Source organism: Emys orbicularis, chromosome 5, assembly GCF_028017835.1.
Source record: "Emys orbicularis isolate rEmyOrb1 chromosome 5, rEmyOrb1.hap1, whole genome shotgun sequence".
In the NCBI taxonomy this organism is placed as follows: Eukaryota; Metazoa; Chordata; order Testudines; family Emydidae; genus Emys; species Emys orbicularis.
This window is the reverse complement of record NC_088687.1, coordinates 132,096,669-132,111,350: the sequence shown is the minus strand read 5'-3', so window position 1 is coordinate 132,111,350 and position 14,682 is coordinate 132,096,669. Positions and strand designations below refer to the sequence as shown.

Here is a 14,682-nt window from a genome sequence, read left to right as displayed (position 1 = left end):
TGGCTATTAGCCAGGATGGGTAAGGAATGGTGTCCCTAGCCTCTGTTTGTCAGAGGGTGGAGATGGACGGCAGGAGAGAGATCACTTGATCATTACCTCTTAGGTTCACTCCCTCTGGGGCACTTGGCATTGGCCACTGTCAGTAGACAGGATATTGGGCTGGTTGGACCTTTGGTCTGACCCAGTACGGCCTTTCTTATGTTCTTATATTCCAACCTAAATGAACCCAAAGTTATGGAGACAGATATGAGTCAAGGAAGCCAGCGGAGTATCAGAAACCTGGAAACATCTCTGACTGATGGGCTCAGGCGTTTGGTCACAAGCTGAGGTGGTTCAAAAGTTTTGGATTTTTTTTAAGCAGAATTTTTTTATTGTTTCTTTAAAGAATCAAACACAGCAAGCAGCAAATATTTGGCCACACACTTCTGAAACCCCAAACCATGTTCAGGTTTTGGCAGACTAATTTCAACTTTTCAATTAAAAAAACCACAACAAATTTTGAAGGAAAGCAGACATTGTCCGTGATTTTTTCTGCTTTCTAAAAACCCCTAGTTTTCGATCCAAAAGAAGTTTTGACAGAAAATATTTGTCCAACCCTTTTAATGAGCTTTAGTGCCTTTTAGCACTGATGCTGAGAACCAGTGATACCTTGTAAAGGTGACGTGAAAAGAAGTTTTCTCAAAGCTGGGTTTGTGCTGAGATGCGGAAGGTTTTTAAATGTTTATTTTTCCCAGGGCCACCCGGTGGGGGGGAGGAAGTGGGGCAATTTGCCCCAGGCCCCGCAGGGGCCCCCATGAGAATATAGTATTCTATAGTATTGCAACTTTTTTTTATGGAAGGAGCCCCCAAAATTGCTTTGCCCCAGGCCCCCTGAATCCTCTGGGCGGCCCTGTACTGGTCATCTAGTAAACAAGGAGACTCTTCCCAGCATAAGGAGCAATAGGGGTGAGAATGGAAGATGGAAAAAGAAGAGACTAATTAGGCTGGTGGCTTAGGGAGAATGACAGAAATCCTCAGGGGCTGTAGGAAGAGATGAGAACAGAGATGGAGTAAGGAGCAGCACTGTGCAGACCTCTAAGGGTGACAAATGGAAGCCTGGACTTGATGCACAAACCAGGCAGAGACCAGCCAAGGAAGGATGATGCCAAGCAGTGAGGGGGATTTTCACAGTAGCTTTTTGGATGGACGGATCATGCAACAGTTCCGCATGGAGGCTGCTGCTCACCTCACAAATTATGCAGCTTTTTAGAGACACTAATATGCAGATCTGAGTGCAGTGATTATCCTTAAGTAGCCAATTGGCAGTGGGTGGGTGGGGAAGGGGGAGTCTAGGGGTGGCTTGTTGCTGTTTCTTTTCCCCTGCTTTTATGGTAGCACATGGCTTTATCACCTCTGCTGCCATCACTGATCTAGTGGCAACTAGCTCTTTTTTCATAAGCTCAGCCCGGATATGGAGACAAAGGCCAGTGATCAAGCTTGGATCTGAAACAAAGTTTTTCCAAGTTTGGAACTGGGGTTTTGGTTCAGACTCCTCTGTATCTTCATTGACCTATTGGAGGATGGTCACGGCTTTTTCATACTATTGTGAGATCCAGGGATAACCCTGGATTGCAACACAAGTTGCCGTTACACTGATGCTGCCAAGCATTACAAATATGTGTAGCTGTTGGACCATAGCCATCGCTCTTTGTGACAATAGGTTGGGAAGAGCAAATGAAAATCCCTACATCTCACACAGCACCACACCCCGATGTCAAAATATCTTCCCAGCTGCCCTGCTCTTTCTAATGTGTTTCCAGAGCTCTAGTCCAGGGGTTCTCAAACTTCATTGCACTGCGAACCCCTTCTGGCAGCAAAAATTGCTACATGACCCCAGGAGGGGGGACCGAAGCCTGAGCCCACCCGAGCCCTGCCGTCCCGGGTGGGGGGGCCAAAGCCTAAACCCCAACACCCTTGGTGGGAGGGGTCAAAGATGAAGCCAAAGGGCTTCAGCCCCAGGTGTGGGGGCCTGTAGCCTGAGCCCCGCCGCTCAGGGCTGAAGCCAAAGCCAGAGCCCTGCCGCCCAGAGCTGAAGCCCTTGGGTTTCAGCCCCAGGCAGTGGGGCTCGGGCTTCAGCTTTGGTACCGGGTGGTGGGGCTCGGGCTTTGGCCCCAGGCCCCAGCAAGTCTAAAGCCAGCCCTGGTGACCCCATTAAAACAGGATCATGACTCACTTTAGGGTCCTGATCCACAGTTTGAGAACCGCTGCTCTAGTTGGTTTGAATCATTTGGCTTTTTCCTCTGACAATCAGCAAACAAGATCTCTCTGCACTTTTTTTTTTCCATTTCTTTAGTTTTACAGATTCATAGATTCATAGATTCTAGGACTGGAAGGGACCTCGAGAGGTCATCGAGTCCAGTCCCCTGCCCGCATGGCAGGACCAAATACTGTCTAGACCATCCCTGATAGACATTTATCTAACCTACTCTTAAATATCTCCAGAGATGGAGATTCCACAACCTCCCTAGGCAATTTATTCCAGTGTTTAACCACCCTAACAGTTAGGAACTTTTTCCTAATGTCCAACCTAGACCTCCCTTGCTGCAGTTTAAGCCCATTGCTTCTTGTTCTATCCTCAGAGGCTAAGGTGAACAAGTTTTCTCCCTCCTCCTTATGACACCCTTTTAGATACCTGAAAACTGCTATCATGTCCCCTCTCAGTCTTCTCTTTTCCAAACTAAACAAACCCAATTCTTTCAGCCTTCCTTCATAGGTGCTGCTTTGTATTTTGTTACATCTGTAATTCCAGGTCTTTACTGAAAATAACCTACCCCCACTTTGTAAACCTAGGTCAGCAGCTGAGGGCAATTTATCACTGACCATTGCTCAGTCATATGTTAATGTTTGAGCAAGGCCATAAAAGAATTACATCATATTACCTCTGACCAACTTTCAAGGCAATGAATCTTTATAAAGCCCAAGCACTGGTTATTGACAAACTACATTCTCTCCTGACAGGGCCACAGAGAACATCTCCATCATGAGCTTCAATGGAAAGTTTGAACTCCAGTCCCAGGAAAATTTTGAGCCTTTCATGAAAGCCCTTGGTAAGTATCAGATACATGTAACTATGTTTAGTGTGTGTTGCCTCTGTCCATATGTAGTGTCCAACATTGGTTAAAATTAGTCTATTGCGTGCAGGCATTCAGGATTTAGATGAAAATAATTTTAATTTCTAATATTGAATTTTACTGTCCTTAATTTTTATACATTAATATGAATTTAAAATACCTAACACTGTACATGTGATCTTATGCATTCATGAAAAGAACACATAATGGAATGAGTCTCTATGATTGACATGCAGGAAACATTGCATAAAATTCTCTGGCCTGTATTATGCAGGAGATCAGTCTAAAATACCATAATGGTCCCTTCTGCCCTAAGAGTCTGCGGGCCGGATCCTCAGCCACTGCAGACCGGTGTGAATTTCCACCTAAGTCAGTGGAGGTGTGCCAATTTACACTGGCTGAGGAGCTGGTCCGAGGAATCTATTAAATGAATCTCTGTTGATTTTGCCTTGACTCTGCTAATCTGTCACTCTGTTCATTTTGTATGGAACCTCTGATTCAATTGCTTGCCAAGAACTAGGTAAAATGGGCCACTTATTTAGGTGCCTGAAGGTAGATTTAGGTGCCTACTTTTAGACACTCAAGTTTGAAAAATGTTGGCTTACATTTTCAATAACTTTCTAGCCAGGGATTGTATTTTCTCCAGTCTCTCTAGATATTCATCAGTGATTTGCTTTATCATTTCTTCCATGTATTGTGACATGCTTTTTACCTTTCATATGTACAATTGGCTTCAGGATTTTGAGGGATCCCAACCAGGATATTCTTGGGGTCCCTATTCCTCCCACATTTCCACAAAAATTCCTGTCTTCTCCTCTCCTCCATCCACTTTCTTTTGCTTGATCTTTTCTTTCCCCTTAGACTTTCAAGGTGGGGGCAGAGGTGGCATTTCTTCCTCTTTCTAACCAGCCGTGTAGGACAGGGGACAAGTCCTGGGGTTGGAGACTTTCCCCAGACTAGACTATGAATGACATTGTTCATTGCACTCAAACAGCAGCCAACCGCATGGTCCTATGTTAACGTAGGAAGTGGCCCTCAGAGTAAGGCCACTGTGTACCAGTCAAGGAGCCCTCTCAGCCGTGGATTTCACAGCCCCGAAAGCTGGCTCTGTTTGTGTGGCTTCCCCATCTGCCCCAGAAGTAGCGCTCCTCAGAACGCTCACTAAGCCTAGGCTTTTATTTCTGGCCAGGTCTTTCTGATGAATTGATCCAAAAGGGCAAGGACATCAAGAGCATCTCAGAAATTGTACAGAATGGCAAAACGTTCAAGGTCACCGTGACAACCGGCAGCAAAGTGCTGATCAATGAGTTCACTATTGGAGAGGAGGCCGAGCTGGAGACCCCAACTGGAGAGAAAGTCAAGGTAGGTGCCCGGTCCTCCCTTCGTGTAGGGCTGTGGGTTGCTGAGCATCTCCTGTGGGGTGCTGAGTGCCCTGAGAGTGCTCAGTCTCCAGGTAGGGGCCCTCTGCACCTTGCAGGATCCTGCCCTGACACCGCGTCCCAGCTACACTATCCCACAGAAAGGGCTGAACTGACATTGCCCCCAGTACAAGGCAGTTGATTTCTAGTGGACTTGTAGAACTTTATTTCCTTTTCATCTAACCCAGAGGTGCCCCAGATTTGCTCAACTAACTGCCACACCATCAGCTTGCCCCTGGAGAGCCACAAGATGCATCAAAGCCCGTAACTGCTGCTGGGCTAAATTCTCTGCTCATGTAAACGTGTGCAGCTCTTCTAACTTCAGCGGGATTGCACCCATTTACACTGGCAAAGAATTTGGCGCCTGGTGTGTAATAGGGATGTGTGGCCGTCAATTATTAGAGCTCCCAGCATGCACATGGATCAAAGTGGAGCACTGCATGCTGGGACCCGTAGTTGCTGTGGCCTGAGTCCCAGGTAGTGAAGTTTTAGGTGGCCATGGATTGTATTGTGTAACTTCATGGATTGATCTTGGCTCACAGCTTGGCCATGTGTGATTTGTTGTAGTGGAGGGGAAGTAAAGCTCCAAACCGTAACTGAGGGAAGCATTGCACAATGGAGAGGATGTCTGGCCACTTGGGTGCCATGCCTTGCCCTGTTTTAGACAGGATGTCAGCAAGTCTCTTACACAGCCCGTGGCAGTGAGCCTCTGAGCCCAGGTCAACAGACTCAGGTTCACTGGGCTCACGCCTAGGGTGACCAGATAGCAAGTGTAAAAAATCGGGACAGGAGGTGGGGGAGGGGGGGTAATAGGAACCTATATAAAAAAAAGCCCCCAAAATCGGGACTGTCCCTATAAAATCAGGACATCTGGTCCCGCTACTCACGCCACAGCACTAAAAATAGCTGTGTCGACGTTGCAGCTCGGGCCGGAGCTCAGGCTCTGAAACCTAGGGATGGGGTGGGCTTTAGAGCCCCAACTGCAGCTGAAGAGCACCATCTATCACAGCTGTTTTTAGCACGGTGGCATGAGGCAGAGTCTGTCGTCCTGGGCGTGGCGCTCACTGCTGCGGACTGCCATTGTCTGTGTGTCAGCAAAGTTTCAGAAGTGGCCTCCAATGTTGGGTGCCTCTCTTGCTGAGTGCCCTATTTTAGAACCCCAGGGCTTAATTCTAAGAGGTGCTAAGCACTTTCCATTGACTTCGGTTGGACGTGTGGCTGCTCACTGTTACTAGATTCCTACTTAAACTCATCACTTGGCACCTCTGATAATCAGGCCTTGGATTTCTAAAGTTAGATGCCCAAAACTATAGGCCGCCCCTGAAAATGCAGGCTGTAACCGCTCTTTGCCTCAGTTTCCCCATGTGTAACATGTTTGAGAGCCACAGCTGAACAATTCTGTAAAAGTGCTAAATATTGTTCTTCCAGATTAGTCAGCTGAATCAGGTTTGACTTCATGTGGTCTGTTGCATTACAAAAGAGACATTGAGTTCCATTTTATTTTTAAAAAAGGGAATGATGAAATGTGGCAGGAGATGTACAGGCATAAAACAAAAACCTGCCCTCTTAAAGAAGGATTATGCGCAGGCTCTTTGGCTGCTCTGACTGCTCCTTCCTCTGCCCTTGTTTGCATGTGGAATTAGGGTTCATAGCTCTTAAAACTGGATGGTTCCTGTTCCTGGAAGGGAAAGGACAGATACAATGGTTCACTTAAAACCCCAGCATTGGCAATTCCTGCCCCGCACCGTCTCTATCTCATCAGCAGGTGGCTTTCTAGATCTTTTGAAGGCTGGAGGAATTCCTCAGTCACCTGAAATACCACTGCAATGCTACACACCTAGAGGTCGCTGAGATCCCACATGTGTTGTACTGGAGATAGCATCATGAACTTCTGGAGCAAACCACAGGCCACCAGCACTTGAGCTAAAGGAGAATTCTCTGCAAGTGTGGCTATAAGAGTTTTACCTTCTATATAACAGCCATTAGGGAGCATGTAGGTTGATACTATTTGTATTATCATACTGCCTAGGAGCCCCAGTCATGGACCAGGACCCCACTGTGCTAGGTGCTGTACAAACATGGAACAAAAGGACATTCTCTGCCCCAAAGAGCTTACAATCTAAGGAGGTAGACAGATAAATAATGTTTTCCTATTGAAGGATTTTACTTGTGTAATTTCAGTTAGAAGTGATGTTAAACCACTTAGGACTCATCTACACGGGGACATCCAGGAAAGTTACTCTGAAGGAACTAAAGGTGTGAATTTGAAATGGATTAGTTACACCGCATTAAACTCCCGTGTAAACACCCTCATTCAAAATTATAGTGGCCTTAATTTGGTTTAGTAACTAAATGGAATTAAGGCCACTTTTAATTCTGAATAACAGCATCCACACAGGGATTTAATGTGATTTAACTAATCCACTTCAAATTCACACCTTTAATTAATTTGGAGTCTTACACTTGCCTAATATATCGAATAATTAGACACGTGAGTGCAGATTGGTCTTTATTCCACAGGCAATAATGTTCATGTCTCTCTTCCCTCCTACCCCCTCTCTATCAGGCTGTTGTTCAAATGGAAGGTGACAATAAACTGGTCACGAACTTGAGCAAAATCAGATCCATCACTGAAATAAAGGGAGACATAGTCACCAATGTAAGTATAAGAGGTTATATATAACATTAGAAAAATGTCATCACTTACAGCATGAGACTATGGTGGGTGTTTCTAATGGATACCAGCAAGAGCAAGTAGCTATCAGCATAGACTACTGACCCAGAGTACTGGTTTATACATGGGCCAGAACTTCCACAGGTATAAATTGGCATAGTTCTACTGACTTCACTGGAGCTATGCTGATTCCCACCAGCTAAGCATCTGGCCTATTAGGTAGTAATGTATGAGAATCAGTTCTTTTAAATATATCATGTACAAGCGTGTGCGTAATTTAGCCTTTTGTTAATGACCAACATCTACCCCAGGTGCTTAAGTTTGGCTGGTCAATCAAGTGGCCATTTTAGGCCATTTTCAATGAGAATGTGCAGTACGCTACATGCTGTACACCCGTAATTATCCAAGGGGCACTGAAAAGTGTGAATAATCAAGGTTTCAGGTAAGTGAAGAATGTTTTCACTCTCATTGTAGTAGAAGTTGTGGGGCATGACTCTGTGTCGGAAAAAACGGGAGGAGGCTCAGCTGACTGGTTTCAAATAAGCAAGGTCACACTGGACACACACATTTTAGAATATTTATTAATATAGTTAAAGGATTAGCAGTGCAATTTAAAGGAGATACAGTTGGTTGGCCTTGGGCCCCACCCTGAAGTGTGGGTCTCTGGTCTGCGGAATCAGGGCCTTGATATGTGTGATATTTGCAGGCTACTTCAGTGAAAGACTAACGCTTTGTGCTTTTTATTTGGTTTTTAGACAATGACCCTGGGAGACATCAGCTACACGCGAATCAGCAAGAGAATCTAGCTATCCTGTGCATTTCCTATACTGTGTAAAGTGTGCCCAATAAAGTACAGTTTGTATTAAAGCACCTTTGTTGTTATTATTATTATTATTACTTTATTATTAGCATCCTCCTTGTCATTTGGTGGCAATGCTGTGATTCACAGATGCCTATTGTAAGAGCTGTATTGGCCGCAGTTTCTATCCATTTTCCTAGTGAACAGCTATCCATATAAAGCCACCACCACAATTGGCACAAACTGGCTAGCAAGTTCTACACAGAGGGCACAGTATGAATGGGCTATAGTGACTGTACTATCCTCTGTGCCACAGAAGTGGTTCCTCCGGGTCAGCGTTGAGACCCACTGCTGCTGCCCATGCTGTATTTGTTCAGTTGCTAAACACAGGCATCACATTGTTGGTTCATATTCAATTTGTGAGCCGCCAAAACCCCCAGATACTGCAGTACTACCACCTAGCCAGATAGTCCCATTTTGTAGTTGTGCAGCTGATTTTTTCCTTCCTAAGGACTTTGCATTTCTCTTTATTGAATTTCATCTGGTTGATTGCAGACCAATTCTCCCATTCATCTAGGTCATTTTGAATTTTAAGCCTGTCCTTCAAAGTGCTTGCAAAACTGCTCCCGGCTTGGTGTCATCCACAATTGTTGTGTGTCCTTCTTACTGCATCAGCCAAGTCATTAAGGAAAATATTTAATAATACCGGACCCAAGACAGACCTCCCTGTAGGTCCTTCCTAGATCCATCCTCCCAGTTTGACAGTGAACCACTGATAACTACTCTTTGACTATGTTTTTTTCAACCAGTTGTGCACCCACCTTAGAGTAATTTCCTCTAGACCTCACTGCCCTAGCTTGCTTATCAGAATGTCATGTGGGCAGGGCCGGTGCAAGGAAGTTTCGCACCCTAGGCGAAACTTCCACCTTGCGCCCCCCCCCCCCAGCCCTGCGGCAGCTCCCCAACCCCCCCCCCCCCCGCCCTGAAGCGCCCCCCCGCAGCAGCTCCCCCCCCCGGGGAGCCGTGCAGCAGCTCCCCAACCCAGCTCACCTCTGCTCCGCCTCCTCCCCGAGCACGCCGCCCCCGCTCTAATTCTCCTCCCCTCCCAGGCTTGCGGCACCAAACAGCTGATTGGCGCCGCAAGCCTGGGAGGCGGGAGAAGTGGAGCGGCAACCGTGCGCTTGGGTAGGGGGCGTAGCAGAGATGAGCTGGGGTGGGGAGCTGCCGCATGGCTCCCCAGGCCAGGGGGGTGGGGAGCTGCCGCGGGTGGGGGGGGGTTGCCTCAGGGCGGGAGGGGCGGGGGGGAGCTGCCGCAGGGCTCCCCACCCCAGCTCATCTCTGCTACGACCCCTCCCCGAGCATGCCGCCCCTGCCGGCAATGACAATAATTGCATGGAGCGGCCGCTGCGCTAGGAGAGGGAGTCTGAGCCGCACGTGTCAGCGCGCCGCCGGCAGCCCAGCCCAGGAACACTGTAAAATAAAATTGGGGGCACTGCTTTTTGGCGCCCCCAAATCTTGGCACCCTAGGCAACCGCCTAGTTTGCCTTAATGGTAGCACCGGCCCTGCATGTGGGACTGTGTCAAAAGCCTCACTAAAATCAAGATATAGCATGTCTGCTGCTCCCCCCATCCACTAGGCCAATAACCCCGTCAAAGAAGGAAATTAGGCTGGTTTGGTATCATTTGTTCTGGATAAATCTATATTGGCTCTTACTTATCCTATTATCCTTTAGGTGCTTACAAACTGGTTGTTGAATAATTTGTTCCAGTATCTTTCCAGGTATCAAATGTCCCGTGAAGATGATGTTTCCAAACATTTATACAGTTGAACACAGCTTCAGGAATATGAAACCAATCACACACACACACACACACACACACACACACACACACACACACACACACCCCTCCCCTCCCTCTTCAACCTCACTGGGTTGTTAAAGGCCTGACCCATCTTAATGTACACATCTTCCACAACCCTCTCCCCTCACTAGTCCTTTGCACCCACCAGTGAGGCGTGCCCCATACTTTGGGAAACACCATGGTAGATCTTCATAATACCATCTTCCCTCTTCCTGCCTTACAGTGAACAGTTTTGGCATTTAAAGTGTCTCCATTGGCCTCTGAGTTTACACCCATTGACATGAATTCAACCGTTCAGAGCCATAGTTTCAGGCTCTCTGCAGGAGAGTCCGGAATTTATTTTTAAACCTTAATTACCTTGCAGAGGAATTTTCTCCAATTTACTTGTAAGTGTCAGGTTCGGGATTCCCAGGGCTGGGGAAGGGGTCCCAGCTCCACACACACACCAACCCTCCCTCCTAGGTGCATCAGAGTTAAACTCCTGGAAAAAGTACCACACTTCATGATACAACAACACCTTCCCCTGTGCCAGGCAAACCCAGGGGAAGACCTCTAGGTGGTGTTACAGACTGCTTTGCCACCAGTACACCATAAAGAATCAGCCCAGGGACAGATCTCTGGCAGGGGTTCCACAGAGTCCCTTGCCCTGACATAACCTGCTAATGGCGCTGTACAGAACCCAAACCAGTCTCAAGGATGATGTTAGCAGCATGGTCATGGTCTAGCATTCACTAACAGCGGATGAGAATTGCTTTGTAGGTGCATCTGTTGAATAGGATTAGTTACAGGAAGGTTTAAAGAGACGCTATGTTAATACACACCGGGGCAAAGCTGGTTGTCAGATTGCTGTGCCTCTTCCATGCAGTGAAAATCAACAACACTTAACACCCTGCAAACATTATCTAATCAATCTTCCCAGCACTCCTGTGAGATGGGATTGGTATCCAATTAGACTCCAGGAGCTCAGTCTGTTTAGCTTAATCAAGAGGAGGTTAAGTGGTGACTTGATCACAACCTATGAGTACCTTCGTGGGCACTTTAATCTAGCAGACAAAGGTAGAACAAGATCCACTGGCTGGAAGTTGAAGCTAGACAAATTCAGGCTAGACCAATGAGAGTAATTAACAATTGGAACAAATGACCAAGGGTTTGGGGTGGATCTCCATAAGTGGCAATTTTAAAATAAAGACTATACTTTTTTTAAGAGACATGATCTAATTCAAACAGGAATTAATTCAGGGAAGTCCTTTGGCTTGTGCTATACAGGAGGTCAGACTAGATGAGCACATGGTCCCTTTTGGCCTGGGAATCTATGAACCTGCACTTTACAGATGGTGAACAAAAGAACATAAAGGCCATATTGGATCAGACCAATGGTCCATCTAGCTTAGTATCCTGCCTTCTGATAGTGGCCAATGCCAGGTGCTTCAGAGGGAATGAACAGAACGGGGCAATCATCAAGTGATTCATCCCGTCACCCATTCCCAGCTTCTGGCAAACAGAGGCTTAGGGACCCCCAGAGCATGGGGTTGCATTCCTGACCATCTTGGCTATTAGCCATTGATGGACCTATCCTTCAAGAACTTATCTAATTCTCTTTTGAATCCAGTTATGGTTTTGGCCTTCACAACATCCCCTGGCAATGAGTTCCACAGGTTGACTGTGCGTTGTGTGAAAAATATTTCCTTTTGTTTGTTTTAAACCTGCTGAATATGGCTCAGAAGGCCAAATACAAAGGTGAAGCTAAACTGATGTAATTTACAGTTCTTTCCAGCCTCACCAGAGTTCACATTTTTTTAGCTTAATTTAGACTTAACTCTGAACTTGGCTAGAGAGAGTAAGTGACTTTACCAAAGTCAATGACAGAGGCGAGATTGGAACACAGATTATGCTGGCTCTCTTGCCCATTGCACTAGATCGTATTCCTTACCACCAGATAAGTCCAAGCTGAACTTGACATTTCTTGAACCAAACCAAGTATGCAGGAAAGATATTGGCAGTGACATCTGTCATTCTCTTCCTAAAGGAATCGTCCTTTCTACCCACTCCCCGCCCATCAGGGTTCAGTTCCTATGGCACACAAGCCCTAAAGCCACCCCCTGGCTATATACTACATTAGATCCAGCTGTGGTACTCACTGCAGGCCCCATCTGCAGTTGCCTCACAAATTAACTTACACACCAGGCTTAAGCATGGTTGTTGTATTGAAACAGAATAAGCACGACACAGTTTGGTCGGCCAGCACGAATGGGGCCAAAGCACATTAGAACGCCGACAGTGCTCCAGCCCAGGTTAGGACTGGGGACTAAAGTAAGTAGGAGCAGTGAGGAGGACATCTCCCCCTCCTCCACTAACAGTAGACGGGAGCTCCCACACTGTGGCCGAGGGAAGCAGTGCTTCCCCGCCACTCCCTGCCCCGTTGGTTGGTGTGATGGAAGCTAACCATTCTGTTTCAATCTTCTTTGGCCACTGGTTTGGGCCTACACCAGAGCCCCATTTCTGATCACCGTCCTAACCTGTTTTGACTTCATCCATGCTGAGATTTAAACCATTGTCTATGCACTTTTTAATCAGCAGGCCAGTGTCAGCCACCCTAGTTTATATGGCCTTAATGGTACCTAAATTCTTCTACCTAAGGTAGGATCTCTAATTAATCTCCATACTGGTCATAGTACTGCCTAAAGTCTGCTCTATTCGGCAGGTTAGTTCCTACACTACAAAATCGTTTTTGAACTATAGAAAAATGGCAGGAAAAGTGTCTTTACTTAAAACTTCCTCAGTGCCAAATCCTAATAGCTTTCCTCAGTTTTCACTCAATCCTCACACAGACAAGACTCCCTTTGGGCCGAACCCTGTAGTCCATCCTCATTTTTACTGGGTTCTATCCCCATCCTCACTTAGGCAAGCACCCGCTGACTCCAATGGAAGTTTTGCTTGAGAAAGAACTGATTGAAAGTCTAAGTGAGGGACTTCAGGATTTGGCCTTATATGAAGAGAACTAGCCCTAAAATGAATTATTGTGGAAGCGATGCTATAATGACCCTTTTATTATTTGTGGAAACAGGATCTATTTCCTGTGAAATATTTCTTAGCTGGTGCCCTGAGCTCCTGGAAGAATACTTTTCAAGAGCCACTCTCAGGAGATCTATGTGTTCTTAGTTAGATGGCATTGTGCTCATTACAAATAACCTCTTCAGATTTGGAAGAAAAGGGTTGATGTTCTACCAGATGTGCAGGAATACAGATAACTGGAAGCTATGGGGTTACTTCTTTGTGTGGAAGAGGCCTGATGGCACTTCATTGGTGGGCTCAGCCATAACTTGGATCTTCTGGTTCTTCAGGGCTGCTTCTCTCATTTTGTAATACATGAACTCATTCTGTTGGAACATGCGCAGCTCCATTTCTGACTGGACACGCATGACCTGCAGGGATGAAATCAAAGGGCAGGCCAAGTGGTGAAAACTCTACAATCTCTCTCAAAGTAAAGAAATAAAGTACCTTCTAAGGTAGGATAGTGGCCTCCTGCTCCCCAGTTCTGTTAGATGGATGAACATTGGTGCCATCTAATCACTATTCAGTGGCCCATATGACAAGGGAGGATGACCTCAGTCCGGTTCCATAACCCATCCCTCATCAGGGAGGCCAAAGGCTGCCTAAACATAGAGACTCAGCTACTCTCCCAAACCCAGTCGTGGTCCCTCCTAGACCAAGCTAATTAGTGGTGAGGCAGCGTGGCGTAGATTGCACTGCCACTGTCTGCTGTGGTTCTTCTGCAGACAAATACAGGTTCCCATTCCCAAAGTTGTCAACCCAGAGTTCTTTATGAGCACAAATTCATGGCCAGTGCTAGATTACAGGGCTGCCCCTGCGCCTATACAGGCAGAGAAGGGGTGCTAAGGATTCCCTTTACACCCCTCTGCAGGCCAGCTGGCCTTGGATCCAGGCACACAAGGGTAAATGGGTGCTGTGAGCCCACTGTTCTCCTCCTGGAGAAGCTGGGCAGGGAGCAACAGGGAATGAGCAGAGCCTTGACTCCATCCTCCAATACACCAGCCAACTGAGCTAAGTCAGTGTGCCTGGGAGAAAGGGGGGCAGTACTTTGCTGCTTCTGTAAGCCAGCAACAAATTACGATCCCGGGAGCAAGGGGAGAGCATATGTAACCCACACACCTCCTGGTGTTCTGTCCCATTGAGTGGCATCAAGACCACTTAGAGAGAGAGATCAAATGAGTCTGCTCTACAGCCTTAGCTAAGGGCTTTTAGCTCACGCAGTAGAGGCTCATGCACTCAGCTCCAGAGGTCCCAGGTTCGATCCACCCGCTGACGACTGGGGCCTGTCGGCGTTACAATGGAATGAAGTGGGTCACTAAAGCACAATTCCTTTCCTAGGGAGCTCCTGGGAGAGCACAGCAACACACTGCCCCTTATTATGGGCTGAGGAAATAAAATGCACATTTGGCAATGACTTTAGGCCTGTACTACTGAGGTGGTTGCAGAAACACCTATGCATGTCTCTCTCTCGCTCTCAAACACACACAACCCGACCTAGCAGTCACAGTGCCACCATCCAAGTTCAGGTGAGGACGGAGCTGGCAGGAGAACATGTCACTTCTCCAAAGGCCCAGCAAAGCCTACATCCAATTCCGTGGTAACATAGAGATGAGCAAAATAACTTGATCGGAAAATGTCACATTTTTCAATTTCCCAACGCCGCATTTGGAAATGAACCACTTTGGTTTGAATTGACATTTTTACTTTAAAATGTCAACTTTTAGTCAAAATATCTGTTAGATATGAACATTTTCATTTCAAATCGAC

General features: G+C 46.7%; 2 protein-coding genes across 3 annotated transcripts in view; one reads left to right on the top strand and one right to left on the bottom strand.

The window, feature by feature from the left end:
• The first annotated feature begins 3,019 nt into the window (after nucleotides 1-3,019).
• FABP1 (fatty acid binding protein 1) lies at nucleotides 3,020-8,008 on the top strand. Its single transcript, XM_065405586.1, has 4 exons — nucleotides 3,020-3,086; nucleotides 4,300-4,472; nucleotides 7,095-7,187; nucleotides 7,958-8,008. The coding sequence occupies exons 1-4, from the start codon at nucleotides 3,020-3,022 to the stop codon at nucleotides 8,006-8,008; spliced, it is 384 nt and encodes a 127-aa protein (XP_065261658.1).
• Nucleotides 8,009-13,127: 5,119 nt separating this feature from the next.
• The window catches only part of SMYD1 (SET and MYND domain containing 1), a 45,056-nt gene continuing 43,501 nt past the window's right edge, over nucleotides 13,128-14,682 (bottom strand). For both annotated transcript variants that reach the window (XM_065405372.1, XM_065405373.1), the window contains one exon: nucleotides 13,128-13,286. In XM_065405372.1, the coding sequence (XP_065261444.1) occupies nucleotides 13,128-13,286 (159 nt within the window). The remainder of the gene's footprint in view (nucleotides 13,287-14,682) is intronic.